Genomic DNA, 21,878 nt, shown 5'->3' on the forward strand with positions numbered 1-21,878 from the left:
GTAACTCAATATCCTGTAAGTCTGTATGTGCCACCACTGTCTCTACTCCATTATTTTAAGTCTAGATTTTAAAAGCCAGCCTTGGCCGGCGCCGTGGCTCAACAGGCTAATCCTCCGCCTTGCGGCGCCGGCACACCGGGTTCTAGTCCCGGTCGGGGCACCGATCCTGTCCCGGTTGCCCCGCTTCCAGGCCAGCTCTCTGCTGTGGCCAGGGAGTGCAGTGGAGGATGACCCAAGTGCTTGGGCCCTGCACCCCATGGGAGACCAGGAGAAGCACCTGGCTCCTGCCATCGGAACAGCGCGGTGCGCCGGCCGCAGCGCGCTACCGCAGCGGCCATTGGAGGGTGAACCAACGGCAAAAGGAAGACCTTTCTCTCTGTCTCTCTCTCACTGTCCACTCTGCCTGTCAAAAAAAAAAAAAAAAAAAAAAAAAGCCAGCCTTACTCTTGGTGTTAAGTCAAAGACTAATTAGGGCGTCTCCAGGCTCTCAGCCAACTGCCCTTCCTAGTCGCCCTCCCATTCCTTACAATCCCTCTGGAGTTTCGGCAGTAGCTAAGCCCTGGCCGGGGGGACTCCGCGTTCTCGGAGAGCTGTGGGGTGCCGGACACTCAACGGTCACTTCCACAGATCCGGTCCCGCTTGAGGGAAAGAATACTGACCTCCGATGTCTTCTCAAAATCCCTTCGTGGTCGCCAAAAATGTTACCGGAGAAATTGCAGGGTTCTTGTCTTCGCGCAAGAAAGAATTCAGGCGTGAGACAGAGAGTAGTGGGAGGTAAAACAGCAAGGTTTATTAGGAAGGAACCTCTGTAAGGACGGATGGGCACCTCTCCAGACAGAGCCTGAGAGACTGGGGGGGGGGGGGAAGGAGGGAGGTTACAGGTTACATGTTGAGCGGAGAGATTACACCTGACCAGGCCAGGCGGGCGGTCCACCTTGTTTTCTGCTGTGAATGTCCACAGCCTCCTGTCAACTAGGGCTGTGTAGGGAACTTATCAAGCCCCATGAACTGTCTATGAAACCCCACTATTCCATAAGTCTGCTGCATGGCCCAAACTGGATTTTTTTTATTTTTATTTATTTATTTTTCTTGACAGGCAGAGTGGACAGTGAGAGAGAGAGAGACAGAGAGAAAGGTCTTCCTTTTGCCCTTGGTTCACCCTCCAATGGCTGCCGCGCTGCGGCTGGTACATCATGCTGATCCGAAGCCAGGAGCCAGGTACTTCCTCCTGGTCTCCTATGCGGGTGTAGGGCCCAAGGACTTGGGCCATCCTCCACTGCACTCCCGGGCCATAGCAGAGAGCTGGCCCAGAAGAGGGGCAACCGGGACAGAATCCGGTGCCCCGACCGGGACTAGAACCCGGTGTGCTGGCGCCGCAGGCGGAAGACTAGCCTATTGAGCTGTGGTGCCGGCCGCCAAACCGGATTATACCCTCACACTGGTACAGTCATGGGGCCTCCCAGTTCACTTGCCCCTAAGATCAACATTTTAACCTATAATATATCATATCAAATGATCCTTCTGCAGTTAAGGTGGCAAATCTGTTGGTTTTCAAAGCCTGCCTAATCCTTGTTGGAATGCTACACCAACAGAGCTGGGAATGAGGAAATGGGGAGGCAAAGAGCAACAGAAAAAAACACCACAAACTTATTACTATTCTCACCCTAAGATCACTAGGTTAATGAATAAATATCTCAATGTTTATTAGTAATTTCCAGAGCACTGAAACAGTGGTTTTTAAGTTTTGTCCAATTTTACAGTTGCTTTCTGGGGAGAATCACATCAATCATTCCTTCTTAACAGTGTGTATCATATGTCACTGTAGTCTAGTTACAGTTCAACTGCATCAAATCTTGGCAATAATTTTGAGAATATACTTAATTATGAGACAAAATTTCAAGTTCAATTTTGTTATTCACACTCTGTGCTATGTGTGGCTATTTTAGGCTTGATTTCATTTCTTTTTTATTGCTACTGGGAAAAACCGATCGTGTGCATGTGTTTGTGGGTAGGGTAAAAAGGACAAAGGAAATTACATTGGCAAACAAAAAAGCCATCTGCACATTAATGTTTATTGCAGCTCAATTCACAATAGCTAAGACCTGGAACCAACCCAAATGCCCATCAACAGTAGACTGGATAAAGAAATTATGGGATATGTACTCTATGGAATACTATACAACAGTAAAAAACAATGAAATCTGGTCATTTGTAACAAATGGAGGAATCTGGAAAACATTATGCTGAGTGAAATAAGCCAGTCCGAAAGGGACAAATATCATATGTTCTCCCTGATCGGTGACAACTAACCAAACACCAAAAAGGAAACCTGTTGAAGTGAAATGGACACTATGAGAAACGGTGACTTGATCAGCCCTTGCCCTGACTGTTGAACACTTAATACTTTATCCCTCCTAGTATTTTTGTTGTTGTTGTTGTTTCTTCTACTTAATGCTATTGGTTGAATTCTATAATTAATACACAGTTATTCTTAAGTGTTGAAACTTAACTGAAAAGTGATCCCTGTTAAATATAAGAGTGGGAATAAGAGAGGGAGGAGATGTTCAATTTGGGACATGCTCAATTGGACTTGCCCCAAATGGTAGAGTTAGAAATATACCAGGGGATTCCAATTCAATCCCATCCAGGTGTCATGTACCAACGCCATCTCACCAGTCAAAGTGATCAATTTCTGTTCACAATTGATCATAATGATAGGACTAAGAGTCAAAGGGATCCCATAAACAAGACTAGTGTCTGCTAATACTAACCGACAGAATAAAAAAGGGAGGGAACGATCCAACATGGGAAGTAGGATACACAGCAGACTCATAGAATGGCACATGTCCTAAACAGCACTCTGACCTCAGAATCAGCCCTTAAGGCATTGGGATCCAGCTGAAAAGCCCATTAGAATGTTTGAGGCATGGAAAGCCCAGACACTCTGGCAAAAAAAAAAAAAAAAAAAAAAAAGACTTAACTGAAAGATCTCTGCGAGTGAGATCCCAGTGGAAAGAATGGGCCATCGAAGAAGGAGGTACCTTGCTCTGAAGGGAGGAGAGAACTTCTACTTTGACTATGACCTTGTCTAAATAAGATCGGAGTTGGAAAACTCAGAAGGCTTCCATAGCCTTGGCAACCCATGACAAGAGCCTAGGCTGATTACTGACACAACAAGAGTGTCCATTTGTTAAGTCAACAACAGGAGTCACTGTGCACTTACTCCTCATGTAGGATCTCTGTCCTTAATGTGCTGTACATTGTGATTTAATGCTATAACTAGTACTCAAACAGTGTTTTTCACTTTTTGTTTCTATGTGGGAGCAAACTGTTGAAATATTTACTTAATATATACTAAACTGATCTGTATATAAAGAGAATTGTAAATGAATCTTGATGTGAATGGAAGGGGAGAAGGAGCAGGAAAGGGGAGGGTTGCGGGTGGGAGGGAAGTTAATGGGAGGGGGGAAGCCATTGTAGTCCATAAGCTGTACTTTGGAAATTTATATTCATTAAGTTAATTCACTCATAACATAAAGCAGCTACAAAAAGTTATACAGAAATAGGCAAAACCAGGTTTATAAATTGTATTTACTTAGACTGACACAATATATAAGGGTACCTCAAAAAGTCTGTGGACCAACAGAATGGGAAAAATATTAGTGAGCTACCTATCCAACAAAGGATTAATATCCAGAATTCATCAGCAAGTGAAAAACTCAACAATTAAAAAAAAAATCCAGTTAAGAAATGGGCAAAGGCACTCAACATAAAGTTCTAAGAAGAAGCAAATACAACTGTCAACAAATATATGCAAAAATGCCCAATATCACTAGCTGTCAAGGAAATGCCAATCAAAACCACAGTGAAATATCACCTCATCCCTGTCAGAATAGGTAAAATCCAAAAGATAGAAGAGTAATAAGTGCTGGTGAAGATGTGGAGAATGGTGAATACTTTTACGCTGTTGGAGGCAATGTAAATTAGTGCAGCCACTGTGGTAAACACAGTGGAGATTTTTAAAAATACTAGAAATAAACTTGCCATTTGATCCAGCATTCCCACTTCTGGGTATATACACAAAATACAGGAACACATTGTATCAGAGAGATATCTGTAGCACCATATTTATAGCAGCACTGCTCACAACAACCAAAGTATCAGTGAAGGTGTCCCTCATCAGATGAATGGTTAAAGAAAATGTGGCTTATGTTTATACATAATGGAATAATATTCAGCCATTAAAAAGAATAAAATTCTAGTATTTGCAGCAAAATGAGTGGAACTGAAGGACATCATCTTGAGTGAAATAAGGAGCAAACAGAAAAACAAACATCATGTTATCCTTTATATGAGGGAACTAAAATATTAAAAAAAATCAAAAAACAAGAAAGAAATGCCTCTGTGTATCCATATCGCTACAAATATACTTTTTTCCAATTTTGTTTTACACCTTTGTCAAGCTAATGGTTAAGAATGTTGTATTGGGGGCCGGTGCCGTCACTCACTTGGTTAATCCTCCAACTGTGGGGCCAGCATCCCTTATGGGCACTGGGTTCTAGTCCCAGAGGCTCCTCTTCCAGTCCAGCTCTCTGCTGTGGCCTGGGAGGGCAGTGGAGGATGGCCCAAGTGTTTGGGCTCCTGCACCCACATGGGAGACCAGGAAGAAGCACCTGGCTCCTGGCTTTGGATTGGCGCAGCACCAGCCATAGTGGCCATTTGGGGAGTGAACCAATGGAAGGAAGACCTTTCTCTCTGTCTCTCTCTCACACTCTCTATGACTCTATCTGTCAAAAAAAAAAAAAAAAAAAAAAAAAAAAAACAACAAACCAAGAATGTTGTATTACTATTGTTTTTAATGTTCTGCGATTACTTTGAAATTTTATGCGTATGTATGAAATAGTCATTTTTTTCCATTTGATAAAGCCCTTGCCTATACTTTCACTAACCTAAGGTCTTTTTACTCCTTTACTGTAATGTAAATTAAAGATATTTTAGCTAAAGAAAGTGTTTGTGAGAAAATATATTCAAACTTTATTTTAGTGCAAAGAAAAAAAATTTTTTTTTTTGACAGGCAGAGTGGACAGTGAGAGAGAGACAGAGAGAAAGGTCTTCCTTTTTGCCATTGGTTCACCCTCCAATGGCCGCCGCATCATGCTGATCCGAAGGCAGGAGCCAGGTGCTTCTCCTGGTCTCCCATGGGGTGTAGGGCCCAAGCATTTGGGCCATCCTCCATTGCAATCCCTGGCCACAGCAGAGAGCTGGCCTGGAAGAGGGGCAACCGGGACAGAATCCGGCACCCTGACCGGGACTAGAACCTGGTATGCCGGCGCCACAAGGTGGAGGATTAGCCTATTGAGCCGTGCGCAGGCTAGTGCAAAGAAATTTAAAATCCATGCATATGGGGACCTTTAAAAAGCTCATGGACTGGCTGGCGCTGTGCCGTAGCAGGTTGAAGCCCTGACCTGAAGTGCCGGCATCCCATATGGGTGCCGATTCTAGTCCTGGCTGCTCCTCTTCTGATCCAGCTCTCTGCCATGGCATGGGATAGCAGTAGAGGATGGCCCAAGTCCTTGGGCCCCTGTACCCACATGGGAGACCTGGAAGACACTCCTGGCTCCTGGCTTCAGATTGGTGCAGCTCCAGCCGTTGCGACCATCTGGGGAGTGAACCAGCAGATGGAAGATCTCTGTCTCTACCTCTCTCTCTTGTAACTCTGTCTTTCAAATAAATAAATCTTAAAAAAAAAAAAAAGTGCAAGGAAAAGATATATTGTGAAAAGCTATGCATGGATTTCAAAATTTTCTTGTACCTAACTAGACTTATCTTTTAATTCTACTTTTCTACAAGCTTTTTGAAGTAGCATAAATATTATATGAAAATGATACTAAAAGGTCTGCAAATTATGGCAGATGAAAAACATCTGAAAGAAATGTTGAAGGTTACTCTGGAGAATAAAAAACTGCATGTTGCTAGCATTTCAAATATTTAGAATTAATATTGTTCAGAAGGCAGAGTAAAAATAAGGTAGCATAATTCTGAGTTAAATATATGAAGCCTATTTAACAACTTAAGCTGAATCAACTGAACTGATTCTCTTATAAAGTAGTGATCATTACATACATAAGGTATGTATATATCTTTTAAGAGTGTTTATACCAGAGACAGATAGAAAATAAACAGAAAGGAATGGAATTCTTGGACTCTGAAAGATGTAAGGGTAGGACAAATAAAAACGATATTCAGAAAGTAGTAATACAGTCTGCTAGGACCAAAACAGGTTGTAGACAAGAAACAAAACTTACCTCTTTCAGTTGATCAGCACTTCCCCATGATGCAGAACGCTGATGTGACCTCTTTTCTGTTCCCTCTTCTGCCCAACAGCTAGGTGTCTTTAAAACAAGGGAGGAAAAATAAAAAATAAGTAGCTGTGTCTCTACCCCCTTACTTCAAGCAACTGAAATATATTTCAAATTCTTAAGACACACTAGTTAGGGAGCTATACTAAAATTGTTTAAAAAATGCTACAAGATTTCACTCCAGTCTGTTGGGTGTTCCCCAATAAACCCTTTCCCTTAAAAAAAAAAAAAAAAAAAAAGAGGGAGGTGCCTTTCTCTGAAGGGAGAACTTCCACTTTAACTATGACCTTGTTTAAATATGATCAGAGTCGGCGAACTCGGAAGGCTTCCATAGCCTTGGCAACTCATGACGGGAGCCTAGGGTGGTTACTGGCGCCATAAACTAGAGTGTCAATATGTTGGGTCAACAACAGGAGTCACTGTGCACTTGCTCCTCATGTGGGATTTCTGTCCTTAAGGTGCTATACATTGTGATTTAATGCTATAACTAGTATTCAAACAGTATGTTTCACTTTGTGTTTCTTTGTGGGTGCAAACTGTGAAATCTCTACTTAATATATACTAAATTGATCTTCTGTATATAAAGAGAATTGAAAATGAATCTTGATGTGAATGGAAGGGGAGAGTAGGAGAGGGGAGGGATGCGGGTGGGAGGGAAGTTGGGGGGGGGGCACTGTAATCCATAAGCTGTACTTTGGAAATTTATATTCATTAAATAAAAGTTTAAAAAAAAAGTGACAAAACAGAAACATGGAGAACTGTAACAGAAAGTAAAACACCAACTCTTATAGCTAAACTTACAATACTAAACCTCCTATGTAAAGGAAGTGATTATAGATGAGAAAAAGAAGGTGAGATACACAAGAATTAAAGAATGAGAAAATTTTAAAAAATGCTAAGATTTCATAACCATATGAAATTTCCAAAACATGTCATATTCTGAATTAGATATGATCAACCAAGGTTGTCACCTTGCTTAAAACATTTGATATCTTCGCATAAACACTAGTAACAAAGTTACCAATCCAAAGAGAACTGTGGAGGTTTACATATTGGTACTTAAAGAGAAGTGTCAAACTAAATATGAAATGGTATTTCTACTAAATATAACATGCCAGAAGAAGAACAGGACTAGCTTGGGAACAGTGGCATTATAGATAACCTACATACCAAATATCTCTACCAAGAGAACTGGTACTACTTTTACTATATTCAGGGAAGAGAATGAAAATAGTACCTTTTTTGAAAAATACCAAATATCCTCATATAAAAACATAGTTATAAAGTTGAGAGACAAAAAAAATTAATAAACTATAAATAGAAGTAATAGATCTTTTAAGAAAAACCAAGCTACACTTCAGAAAGCAGAACCACTTTTAACCTACGACATCACTTGAAATTATTTATTATCTCATTCCTCAATCCTCATTCCCCAGAATCTTCCAAAGTTCTGCCCATTACACTTTCCCTCTACCCCAATTTCCATCCCACCAGATCTGGCTTCCTATACGAGGACCACTTCTCTGAATGAAATACACTCCTAATCCCACCAGATAAGCTCCAAAGTGATTCTATATCAGAAAAATTACTGGTTGGCTTGGTCAACTAAGAAACTTAAAATGGTGGTTACTTCTGCTATCTACATCTTTATCTTTATTCAAAAACCAGTAACAGTAAATATGCTTTTCTGTTCTATCAATTCAAAACAATTCAAAGTAACTCCTATCAAGAAGAAGTCTAAAAACCATTCCCCCTTCCAAAAAAAAAAAAAAAAAAAAACTGAAAAAAAATCAACTGCTTCTCAAAATTCTCTGAATTTTATTTAAAACCTTAAAATCTACTTTTAGTGGTTTTTTATTGGCCTTGAAATTGAATATAGTTTATAATATATTATGGAATATGACTACTGATTGCTAATTATTTTATAGTACCACAGCACTGATAAACTTGGCAATAAAATATATAGGATTATTCAAAAATCAACGATACTTAAACTAAGAATTATGATTACAATCTCATTTAAGTTTAAAAAAAAATGTAACAACAAACCCACCATAATTTACAAATACTGCTTAGAGATTTGCTTTTAACAAATAAAAATTTTTAAACTTTTTATAAAATTTTTAAATTTAAAAGAGCATTTTAAAAAGTCTATCATAATGAAGCATTATAAAGAAACTTTATAAAAGATTATGATTCTGGGCTGGCGCCGTGGCTCATTTGGCTAATCCTCTGCCTGCGGCGCTGGTATCCCATATGGGCGCCGGATTCTAGTGCCGGTTGCCCCTCTTCCAGTCCAGCTCTCTGCTGTGGCCCGGGAGGGCAGTGGAGGATGGCCCAAGTGCTTGGGCCCCTGCACCCGCATGGGAGACCAGGAGAAGCACCTGGCTCCTGGCTTCGGATTGGCACAGTGCTGGCTGTAGTGGCCATTTGGGGAGTGAACCAACAGAAGGAAGACCTTTCTCTCTGTCTCTCTGTCTATAACTCTACCTGTCTAATTTTTAAAAAAAGTTTTAAACTTTTTAAAATCCTTAAAAGAACATTTTTAAAAGTCTACCATAATGAAGCATTATAAAGAAACTTTATAAAAGATTATGATTCTCATATCATCCTTTTGCCTTTCCGGTAACAGTGGTAGGCAGATAAAAATATAAATAGCTGCTTCAGTTAATAGAGAGTATAGAAAAACAAAAATTCAGCTGAATAAAAACACTGTGAAGGCTAAGACTGCATTTTGTTTATATATATACAGTTAGAGGCTTTTTAAAGGCTTTTAAAGATTCAGTGACAACAATATATGCTCAAATTTTCTTTTTATCAAGCTCCAATTACATATCAAGTTTTGTGCTCCTTAAGTCAGCTCAGTTCTAAAGTACATAGTACTCTCCTGCACGTGGTCTTACTAATTTGAAGAACCATTTCTTATTTTTAAGTTTTCACAGTAGACATATAATAGCTACTTTTCACTGAATGAATCCTGACCTACCAGGAATCCTTCACTGAATTTTAGAGACCTGTCCTGTTCTTGGGGCTATATCCATCATCTGTATATCATTTCCTCCCTTTCAGATTTAATGTTTATAATTGCTTAATCAATTGTTGGTACTACTAACAATGACTTTTTCTGCCCACTGAATACAGTATTATTACATTTAAATCTGCTGACAATAAGATACGGATTCTAAATACAAATGTGGCTAACATTTATCAGCATCTATTATGTCCTAGATACTGTCCTAGAAGATTAAATGGATTATTTTATATAATCCTCATTGCAATAGGCACTAGAATTATCTCCCCAAGAATTCCAATATCACAGAAAACTTATCACTTAGTTTTTACTGTTTCCCAACAATATGGTATCCCTTGTATCATTCATTTATTCATTAATTTATACAAAATAGCTATTAATACCTTGAGAAGTTTAATGCTTACTCTCCTATAACCTTAATGCTGACCTAATTCTAAACTGTAATCTTAATTCTATAATATTAACACTTAATGTATGCTTCTAACACACAAATGCATTTCTATTAATGCAACTTAATACTACCACAGGATTTCCAATGGAAAACTGATAGATTATGAAACAGAACAAGCTGAGAACCAATGTACCAGACAACAAAGGTCAGGGAACCAAAGTAAGAGCAACTATCAGAAATAAATATGACCTATTTCACAATTTTACTTAAAGCAAGCTTTAGGGCAAAGGTATGGAGAGTAGATGAAGAAAAACAGGTCAATTCTGTTATCCGTTACATGTTTCTGTTAAAGGTAGGAAAAGTGAAAGTTGACAGGAGTATTTGAAAGGTCCTTCACTACATATCTTTTACTTTTGATCCAAATGAACGCACACATTACCTCTTAAAATTAATAAGTAGAATTATCAACTCCTGGTAATTTTAGGGACAATATTTAAAGTTGATGAATAAAATATTAAATATTTGAGTCATGGACTAAAATGTTTTCATCAATGCAACTAAATATAGTCCTTTAGGAACCAAAAGTGTTACTTCATAAAACAGGAAAATGACTACTTTGATGGGAACTATTCACCTTTGGGATTCTATAACACTCTGTCTCATAATCACACAATTGGTGACAGTAAAGGTGACTGTGTATGCATTTACTTAACAGCCAGTAAGGAACAAGCTCCATAGTAACAATTTAGGGCCCTGGAATGCAATATGAGAGGATAAGATGGTCAAATACTAAGACTTGCTTCATTTCATTTAGTACCCCACTTCCAAAATGTTTCAGCAACCACTGCTTAAGTTTTCATAGCAAGCTCTTCAGAAAAAGCTCTAGAAACTCAAACAGGTGTATCAAGTGTGACTTTTGGTCAGGAAGTGAGTTTCAGATCAGAGAGGTGAAACTGAAAGCTCTCGTTCGTATCTATTACTACTTGAGGTAAAACATCTATTCCTTTGACTAAACTCCACCCCAAACAAGTTCCTTCCAGCAACAGTGGAAAAGGCTAAGTACTTTAATATAATCTCACTAGCAAAGAATTTATGTATTTTAGTTCAGTTTTAATTGACTTTACTGAATACTGGATAAAGCTAAATGCTAAACATTAATTTCACTTTTTTAAAAAAATACACAGATTTCTAGCATATTGGTAAGATTATAAATTTTCCTAAACTTGAAGCCTGATAAAATTAAGAAAAAAATTAAAAGCTATTTAATATACTTTTTGGCATGTTTTGTATATGAATATACTCATTTGCAGAAGAGTTTAATCAAAGGAATAGATGGTGTACCTCAAACAGAAAGAAATATAAATGAAAACTTACAGTTTTACCACTCTGTTATGAAGAGAAACATCACCTCTAGATATGGAAACAAACAAAATTTTATTTAAGATCTAACCATCCATGTGTCAGTCCTCAAAGAATGTTAGTTTTTAAATCCCTGATACCACCCAAAAAAGACTAAGAGTCATGAAAGTAACTGAGACTTCTCTAAGGAGTTACAATCTTTTTTTTTTTTTTTTGACAGGCAGAGTGGACAGTGAGAGAGAGAGACAGAGAGAAAGGTCTTCCTTTACCGTTGGTTCACCCTCCAATGGCCACCGCGGCCGGCGCACTGTGCTGATCCGAAGCCAGGAGTCAGATGCTTCTCCTGGTCTCCCATGTGGGTGCAGGGCCCAAACACTTGGGCCATCCTCCACTGCACTCCCGGGCCATAGCAGAGAGCCGGCCTGGAAGAGGGGCAACTGGGACAGAATCCGGTGCCCCGACTGGGACTAGAATCCAGTGTGCCAGCGCTGCAGGCAGAGGATTAGCCTAGTGAGCCATGGCACTGGCCTAAGAGTTGCAATCTTAAAACATATGCGGGATAGTAAGTTTCATATATAAAATTCTTTCTGACCCAACTGACAAATAATTCAGATATTTACATCATGCTAGAGCACAGAGGAAGTAAATCTTACAAAATCTTTCTATGAAGCAAGTATAACACTAACCTAAGGATTATACTGAAAAGAGAAAAAAAATTCAGACTTTATTTCTGAATATTAAATACTAACACTTTGTTTGCCATTGTGTATTTAAAAACCTCATTAACTAATAAAATTTATTACATAAATATAATCATGGACCAAATATTAAGTTATTAAAGAAATTCATCATGTATAAAAAGTGAGTCAAAATGTATCCCAAGATGAAAAGGCATTCTGACTAAAATAAGAAAAAGAAAAGTCAGTAAAACAATCACATGTGCTTGACATATGAAAAGTGCAATATATCATATCCAGTAAATAAACTACCATCAGAGTCAAGAACAAGTCCAAGGCATCTACTAAAACAACCATCAGCTTACATGGTTCTAGCTCCCTGCTTTGGTCCAGCCTGTCCCAGTTGTTGCATACATTTGGGGAGTGATTCACTGAATGAATTACTCTCTCTCTCTCCCCGTATGCCTTTGTGTCTCTCAAATTAAAAAAAAAAAATTAATGGAAAAAGCAAGTCAGAAATATGATATAAAGTGTAATTCCATCTCTATGTATCTTTGTTTCAAGAATTTATTCCTGGGGCCAGTGCTGTGGCCTGGAGGGTTAAGCCTCCACCTGCAGTGCTGGCATGCCATATGGGTGCTGGCTGGAATCCCAGCTGCTCCAATTCTGATCCAGCTCCCTGTTGATGTGCCTGGGAAAGCAGCAGAAGATGGTCCAAGTGCTTGGGCCCCTATGTGCACATGGGAAGATCCGGAAGCTCCTGGCACTGGTCTGGCCCAGCTTTGGCTGTTGAGGCCATTTGGGGAGAGCAACAATGGATCGAAGATTTTCTCTCTCTCTCTCTTTCTCACTCTCTTTCTCTATTTGTGCTTCTCAAATAAACAAATTTTTTTTAAAAAAGAATTTATTCCTTCAGATTTAGAAAATTCTTTAAAACACATACTCCCCCAGAAAACTTGTTAATGATTAAGGAACCAACCCATGAGTCAGTAGCTATTGTTCATGTACTTCTCAGTTACATGGATCATTATCAATATGTATGTATTATTAAAAAAAACTAAATACGGTCAGCGCCACGGCTCAACAGGCTAATCCTCTGCCTGCAGCGCCAGCACACTGGGTTCTAGTCCCGGTCGGGGCGCCGGATTCTGTCCCGGTTGCCCCTCTTCCGGCCAGCTCTCTGCTATGGCCCGGGAGTGCAGTGGAGGATGGCCCAAGTGCTTGGGCCCTGCACCCCATGGGAGACCAGGAAAAGCACCTGGCTCCTGGCTTCAGATCAGCGCAATGCACCGGTCGCGGTGGCCATTGGAGGGTGAACCAACGGCAAAAGGAAGACCTTTCTCTCTGTCTCTCTCTCATTGTCCACGGCAAAAGGAAGACCTTTCTTTCTGTCTCTCTCTCATTGTCCACTCTGCCTGTCAAAATAAATAAATAAATAAGCAACATTAAAGTATATATCTGAGTATTTCTTTTAATTTAGAAGAATTAAAAATATTCTGAGTTACTGAAAGGGTTACAAAGGTATCACCAAGCATCACTCTAAGAAGTGAGAAGCTTAGAGATTTTACAAGGCATTATGATAGGATGCTGACTTAGGGGTTGGGTCTGGAAAAATCCAATGTGAAAAAATCTGTGTTTAGGCAAATGATCCTTTTCTTTTCCAAATTACTTATAAAAAACATTACATCTATCATTTATTAGAAATGTGAATCTAATCTAAAGCACTAATTCTTGTTCAAAAAGAAGAAGGTGGTTTCTCTTGCTAAGACCCAATACACTAACTTGCAGAAAGCCTGTTAATTGGAGTCAGCTGCAGCATGGTAACACCCTCAAGTGTTCTAGTTTACTGGACATTTCAGAAGAGGAAACTTGGGAAGGCTGAGGTAGTAGTGGTCTGTTACAGGGTTACTTTGGATGGACTAATCACACAGAGAAAATTGCGTTCATCTATATCAGAATAAAAGGCAAAGTCTACACAACTCATAGAATGATAACAGGACAGTAAGACTGTATTTTTTTTAAAAAAAAAAAAAGTTCATTTAAGGTTAAGCCAAAAAGTTACCAAGCAAATAGCAAAACTTGGAAGAAAACACCTTTCTAGTATTTAGTTCTTTCATTCTATTTTTATTTTACATTCACATTGTACCTTTAAAAAGTTTTAAGTAAACAAAGTTAAAGAAAAAAAAATACACTATGGTCTGAAAACTTGCTAAATGGGGTAGTATGTCACACAGACATCTGAAATGATATTACACGACAATAACTACTCAGCCTTCAAACCCAATGGCTAAAAGCCACAAAGGTTAATTTTCTTGCTAATATCACATGTATAGGTCTATTAGAAGGCTATAATGTCACTGTCAGTGATCCAGATGGAAAGAATGGAAGTGAATACTGTTACTTCCACTAGTCATAAAGAAATTACCAGCTTTCTACAGTGTCTTCCTACACTAACTCTCACACATTTGGCAAAGCCACATCTATCTTCAAATGGGCAGAGTACAATCAATCCTACCATGTGCCAAGGAGAGGGACAGACAATATTTGTGAACAGTCTGAATGATGACTACACTTGGAAGTTGGAGGAAAAACCTGATTTCTGTGGCTTAGGTATACTATTTTTATTGTTTGACCACTTTAGAAACATTATTTATTACTTTCACATTTAAAAACACACTTAAATAGAAATTTAAAATTTGTTGCGAAACTGTACTTTACAATATAGGGCAAAGACTGAGGAACTGCTACTGCCTGATTTTAGCATACTTAACTTTTAAATTGTAAGAGTTGGTAATAAATTTCAAAAAGGCTGTATATGCAAGGATAAAATAACATTAAATTAATAAACACTAAATTCCACAACTGATTTTTACTTTTTCTTTCCAATAATAATAATAATAAGCTGATTATATTCTCAGTGGCTTTAAAATATAAATTTTATCTTTTAATATTCAGAATAAAAAACTGTGCAAACTGGGTATTATTAATTTTGATTTACATAAAAAGGAAACTGAAGCCTGGGCCTCCTAGCAGTTAATTCACTGAGCAACAATTTTTTAACATTTTATTTAAATTTTCAAATAGAACAGTTAAAAAACTGTTCAACAAATATCAATAGAGCCAATACTTAGACTTGGAAACATATACCATTTTTCTATTTTAGTTTCACATATCTAGCCATCTATCTATCCATCCATCCAATATATCTTATTTTTCATTCATTTCAAAGTAAGTTGAAGCTACCAGGAAGCTGGAGTGGAGAGCAAGAGCTGGGAATCAAATCCATGTACTCTGATTTGGGACATGGAATTCTTAACTGCTGAGTTAAACTCCTACTTCTTTCATTATTTTAGTTTGCTCCTTCTACTTAAAAAGAAAAGAAGTTTATCATAAAACAGTATTCTGTGTTATGATGGCAAAAGTCTTATATATCTCATGTCTACTGCAACTCTTCATTGCATGGAGAGGCCATGGGTAACTCAGCTATACCATTCCAGGGTTATGCATGTACATTCTATGTTCACACAAAAATGTAATCACCTAATGATGCCTCAGAATGAATCCCTGTTGTTAATCAACAAATAATAACTGCATTTAAAAACTGCTAAGAGAGAAGATTTTAAGTGTTTTCACAATAAAATGTGAGGTAATATATGTCAAATAGCTTGATTAACATATTCATTTCACATAAACATACTAAAACATGTTATATATAACCATAAACATTATAAAGCTTATGAAGTTTTTTTTTTTTTTTCTTTTTGACAGGCAGAGTGGACAGTGAGAGAGAGAGAGACAGAGAGAAAGGTCTTCCTTTGCCGTTGGTTCACCCTCCAATGGCCACCACGGCCGGCGCACTGCGCTGATCTGAAGCCAGGAGCCAGGTGCTTCTCCTGGTCTCCCATGGGGTGCAGGGCCCAAGCACTTGGGCCATCCTCCACTGCACTCCCGGGCCACAGCAGAGCTGGCCTGGAAGAGGGGCAACCAGGACAGAATCCGGTGCCCCGACCGGGACTAGAACCCGGTGTGCCGGCGCCGCAGGTCAAAGATTAGCCTATTGAGCTGCGGCGCTGGCCATGAAGTTATTTTTTGAAAGTATTTATTAACTTTTATTTACTTGAAAGGCAGAGCAACAGAAAGAGAGAACACAGAGAGAAAGAAACAGATCTTCTTACACACTGATTTATCTCCAAATGGTTGCAAAAGCCAGGATTGGCCAGGCCAGTCAGGAGCTAGAAACTCCATCTAGGTCTTCCACTGCTTGAGCCAGTTCTGGCCTGGCTGTTGTAGGCATTTTGGGAATGAACCAGTGGATGGAAGATCTCTGTCAGTCTCTCAAATATTAGTACATACATACATAAAATACTTTCATCATATCAAAACATTCAATAATATTGAGTCTTGATTTGAACACAAGATCTGTCTCCAAAGTTCACAATCTCTTCACAACATCACGTAATTTCTTCTTTTTTATTTCAGGGGGCAGAGAGAAGAGACAAACAGAAGGAGAAAGCTCTCATCCTCTGGTTCATTCCTCAAAGCCAGCAAAGGCTAGGAATGGGTTGGGCTGAGCCCAGGAGTTGGCATGTAATTCAGACTCTGATATGTACAGCAGGAACCCAGTCACCAGAGCTGTAATTGCTGCTTCCCAGGGACTGTGTTGGGAGGAAGATGGAATCAGGAGGCAGAGCTGGGACTTGAACTAAAGTACTTCAATGTAGGACAGGAACATCTTAACCAGTAGGCTAAACATCCACCTTGCTATTTGTTTTTAAAGGGATTAAGCAATATTAAGAACTTTGTTTCTATCCCCCAATAATGACGGTAGTTGAAACATGGAAATATGAATAGAAGTTCCTAGAGACACCCTCCACCAAGACCAGAGAGCCCAGACCCAGATGCTTACTGTAAATTGAGTATCCCTCCAGCAAAGTTCATACATAAACAAAACTAGTCATTCCCTCTTCAAGGATTTAAGAGTCAATCTAGTAAAAATGGATGTGATAATAAAGCCATCTCACATGCTCATCTCTTATTATCTTCAATTAAACTAACAGATGATAAAGGATAAGACTATTTCTTATGCTTGTGAAATAAGTATCCCAAAGAACGTTGCATGCATTAATTGTCATGAAAGGCAGTGAGAAGCTGGAGAAAAAGCAAAACCTTTGGAATCAGTCAAAGGTTGATCTCTTCATACTTAAGTATACATGAATACATTATTTTTCTAAGCATCAGATTCCTCACTGTAAAATGAGATCTATGTTTGCCTTCCTTTCAATGTCAAGTTTCTAAATAAATGAACTACTTCCAGATTCAGGCAAGACAAGCCCCTATCCTGGACCATAAGATTTAGGGGGAAATGTGCTGGCCTCTTCCAGCCATACCCCTACTTGTGGGATAAAAAGACCTTGGGGCACAGGGTATGTATACCACAAGACCAAGCTCCACTACAGACTATGGTCTGGGTAATCTAGAACCAAGTATTCTATGTGCAAACAACAGAAAGACTGCCTTCTAATATCTGCAAGAACATACCTGCTAAGTCTCACTTCTTGAGGGGCTTTGGGTTAAAGCTGAATGTGAGGACCCAGGAGTGGGGTCTCTAAGCACAAGTATGAAGTCACCTCAAAGTATAGAGTGTGAGGTAGAAGATAAGGGAGTTTAGATTCAGAGATGGGATAGACCTGGCCTATATGTATATATTCTGGCAGGTAACCAAAGAATTCTTAGTCCAAACCAGAATTTCAAGTCTATACAAAGATTTATTTGTCAAAGTGATAAGAAAAAAATATATTTAATAGTTTATTCATATAACTCATGTGGGTCTTTATGTTATTGGCCTTGCAAATATTACAAGTGGGCTTAGTCGATGTCTACTTCTAGTAACATGAGTATCAGCTTACTCTTAAATATTATCACATTTAATCATATATCATATATTAGGTTTCATTAACCTAAATAAATTTACAGTTAAAGAAACAGACATGCATAAGAGTTTTTGAGAAGAGTATTTCTGAATATTATCAACACAAAGTATGCATTCAATAGAAGTTGTTTTTTGTGCATACTTTTTTAATCTAAAACAAAGAGCTACCATTTTTACAGTGCCAGTTAATATGCTAGGTAAGTGAGATACTGATATGCTCACTATTCCATATATCCTAAGAACCTCATTTTAGTAATAATAAAAACGAAGCTCAGATTGGTTAACAGACTAATCTGCTTTAGAAATCTGGCTCCAACACTTCCTAGCTTTATGATCCCTGGGAAGTCAGTTAACTTCCCTGACTTTCTGCTTCCCCAGCTGTGTCATGGCACAATGTTCAGAGTTAATAAATGTTGATTCCTTCCTCTCCTTGCTTCCAGATGAATAAATTAGAGCATTCTCTCCCTTGTGCGCATTTTCAACTATTAAATCCTTGGTTGCTTGACCTTTATTACAATTGTGAATCCAATTCCTCCAGAAAGATGTTTCTGAATTATCTGTGCTCTGATCTCTTTCTCTACATGTCCAGGCCAACATGTTCTGTTTTGCTAGTTATTTATATTTGAGAATCTCACTGCCTGAAGTATCAAACTTACACTTCTCCTTAGTAAATTAAGAATGGAAAACAAAGGATTAAGGCAGCATAAAATACTACAAAGGCAGAACTGATGTGAAGGATAATAAAGCAGCAGCTAATTTCACGGTTTCAAGCTTGCCTGAGAAAATGTCAAAAATTGAGAATTAGTGGTTTCATAAATCATGTCCAAAATTCTCTCCTCCTTTTCTTTCTTCATTCTTCAGACATGCAACTCTAAAATGTTCTCCTTCCTTTGATGGCCCTCACATTTACATGTTCCATTTATCTGACATCTAATTATATACCATTTTGTATAATCAACGTTATAAATTTATGTCTTATCTTCTTAACTATGTTTCAGGTTCTCTAAGACCAATTACCACATCTTCTATTTATAGTATTATTCACAATGCCAATTAATGCTGACTGGCTACTGTTACGAAGATACAGTCAAGAACTCAGATAATTAAAAAACATCTTCAAAATTTTTTTCTGACAGGAGGGAAAAGTTGTCTAATTCAAAAGCTAGGGTATGCTTCCACATATAAGGAAAGTATGACAAAACAGTACATTTTCTATTTCTTTAAGGTTTTTAGCATAGGCTTTCAGTGGGAAAAACAAAATCCTTCAAAATCATGAATATTTAATAAATTATTCTCAAGAACTGTGCAAACATGTCTTCAAAAATACTTACATTTTCTAATGGGGTTACTAGTCATTATTTTAATTTTAGAAAGAAACTCTTTGCAGCTCTAAGTTTCTACAGCCATGATGTCATATTTGTTAAATGCCAAATGATTTTAAAAACATCTAAAATCCAGATGACAAAAACCAGTTATTAAAGAGTTTACTTAAAGCAATGGGTTTCCTCTTTAGCTGGATATAGTCCACATTTGAGAAAAAGTGATTACATTTTTTTACTGTGGTTAATGAACACAATTTTAATTTTACCTGAGTAGCTTTATCTTTCATGCATGAAGGGTAGTGAACATGAGGATCCCGTGGCCACTGTCCTGTGAGGTAAGGTCCTGTTATCGTATCCAAAGAGGAGGTTCGCCTTATTGTAGCAGAGGTTCGAACTTGCTGAGATTTTGGCCTGTCCACTACAAAAAGTAAAAAGAAAAGATTACTGGTTAGTAAATAAATTTCAATATTATTTATATCTCATGGTTTGTAAACTGTCATCTTATTTACACTAATGGATCTGTTGTATGATCTGATTAAATTTATGCAACTTTCTTCAAGGAAAATGCATTAATAAGTTAAATTTCCATAGACTTCATTTACTCTATGAAGTCCATTCATTTTACAGAACTGTAAAAAAAAAATCTACCTGTCATCCCCTTTCTCATTCCTCTAATTAAGACTGTATTACAGGGGCCAGAGCTGTGAAGTGGTGGGTTAAGCCACCAGTGGCTATGTTGGCATCCCATATGGAGACTGGTCTGGGACCCGCTACTCCGCTTCTGATTCAGCTCACTACTAATAGCCTGGGAAAAGTAGTGGTAGATGATACAAGTACTTGGGCCCCTTCCACCCACATGAGACACCCGGATGAAGCTCCTGTCTCCTGACTTTGGCCTGGCCCAGCACTGGCCGTTGTAGCCATATGGGGAGGGAACCAGTGGATAGAAGATCTCTGTCTCTCTCTCGCTCTTTTTGTAACTCTGACTTTCAAAATAAATAAATCTGGGCCGGTGCTGTGGTGTAGCAGGTAAAGCTGCTGCCTACAGCACTGCATTCCATATGGCTGCTCCTCTTTCAATCCAGCTCTCTGCTATGGCTGGGAAAGCAGTGGAAGATGACCCAAGTCCTTGGGCCCCTGCACCTGTGTGGGAGACCCACAAGAAGCTCCTGGCTACTGACTTTGGATCTTTGCAGCTTTGGCCATTGAGGCCATCTGAGGAGTGAACCAGCAGATGGAAGACTTCTCTCTCTGTCTGTCTCTCTCTCTGCCTCTGCGTTTCTGTAACTTTGCCTTTCAAATAAATACATAAATCTTTAAAAATAAATAAATCTTAAATAAAAGACCCTGTCATGTCTTACATAAACTGTCAGTTTTCTTGCTTTCTCTGTATCTATTTCAACTAACAGTGCTATTTACCACCCCTGCTAAAGAAACATTTCCATAGATAGCTACTGCCTTCAACTTAAAGTCTATGTTCTTTAGTATGATATAAATTTTTCCTCAATTTGGCTCCCATATATCTCAATATTTAATAGCTTGGTATTACTCTATAAACCAATGCTAAGTGTCAGATAGGACTGACCTGTATTTTTTCTAAATGAACCCACCCTGTCTTTACACATTCTATTTTCCTGAGTTTCCTAGAACTCTCTCCTTCCCTGTTCACTTAACAAGCACTTATTTTTCTTCAAGACCAGCTAAGATGTCATAGTGCCTCTGCATGCTTCCCCAGTGCCCTTCCCTCTCCTTCCATCTCTGCTGAAGATATACTAGCTCTCCTCTGCTTTCATGGCACCCTAAGCTTCTCTCTCTCTCTTATCAGAGCAGTAAGTCTGATTAAATACTTAATGCATCTGTTCACAAATACATAAAAATAACATGTATAAAAAACTTTATATTTTAATTCATTTTCCTCATTTACAGATGAAGAATGTAAAGTCTAGGAGGATACAACTAAATTATTCAGTGAAATAGAGTTGCAAATGGAAACAAGAGGTAAAAAGGATCTCCTGACATTCTACACAGTTCAACCCACCTATTGGAATCACCTACTTCTCTTCCCTGTATAGGTACAATAACTATCTCTCTATAAAATTAAAATCATCACGTTGAACACCAAATGCAAAAAGAAACTACAGATTTTCTATATACAAATATAAAATAATTTACTACAATAATAATGTGCATTCTGTAATAAAGTCCAACAGATCACAAGTTTCATAGATAGTGTCCTGGCTTACAGGAAAAAAAATTGGTTGCACATTATAGAAGGTCAAGAAATACCTGATTTTAAGTCAAATGCTGTCTGCCCTTTAACTACCTTCCTGAAACCCGAATACACAATTCATCTGTAAGGAAAACAAAGGAGAATGCAATATGCACTCATGTTATTTTTGTCTCAACAGCATTTTACAACTGCAGTTTTGATTCTTTTTTGACCCAAGAGTTAGGCAAAGTCAACACTACTTTTGCATGATTTATATACTCTACACAAAAAATTGTTTCTTGTTTCATAATTACAGATATGTTCACAGTATGTATTTAGTTTTAAATTGAGGGAACACAGCATTTCTCTACTCACTAACACAAAACTACCTCAAGTAGATCAAACAAGAAGACACCTTAACAACCAGAAACATATGTTGAGTGTAGTTAGACAATCTTTGAATTAATTTATAATAGCTTGAATAACTTAATAAAATTACTAAAATCAATGTTCATTCATGTGAGTATGCATACAAAATATGAAAGAAAAGCAATTAAATGTACGTCTTTTTTTAAGATTTTATTTGGGAGGTGGAGTGACA

At 38.2% G+C, this 21,878-nt stretch overlaps 1 protein-coding gene across 2 annotated transcripts in view; it reads right to left on the minus strand.

Annotated features, from left to right (window-relative positions):
• GLCCI1 (glucocorticoid induced 1) overlaps positions 1-21,878 on the minus strand; it is a 107,879-nt gene that overhangs the window by 47,931 nt on the left and 38,070 nt on the right. For both annotated transcript variants that reach the window (XM_062178305.1, XM_062178304.1), the window contains exons 2-3: positions 19,335-19,486; positions 6,306-6,392 (exon numbers count right to left, since the gene is read on the minus strand). In XM_062178305.1, the coding sequence (XP_062034289.1) occupies positions 6,306-6,392; positions 19,335-19,486 (239 nt within the window). The remainder of the gene's footprint in view (positions 1-6,305; positions 6,393-19,334; positions 19,487-21,878) is intronic.

Source organism: Lepus europaeus, chromosome 20 (genome assembly GCF_033115175.1).
Source record: "Lepus europaeus isolate LE1 chromosome 20, mLepTim1.pri, whole genome shotgun sequence".
Taxonomy (NCBI): domain Eukaryota; kingdom Metazoa; phylum Chordata; class Mammalia; order Lagomorpha; family Leporidae; genus Lepus; species Lepus europaeus.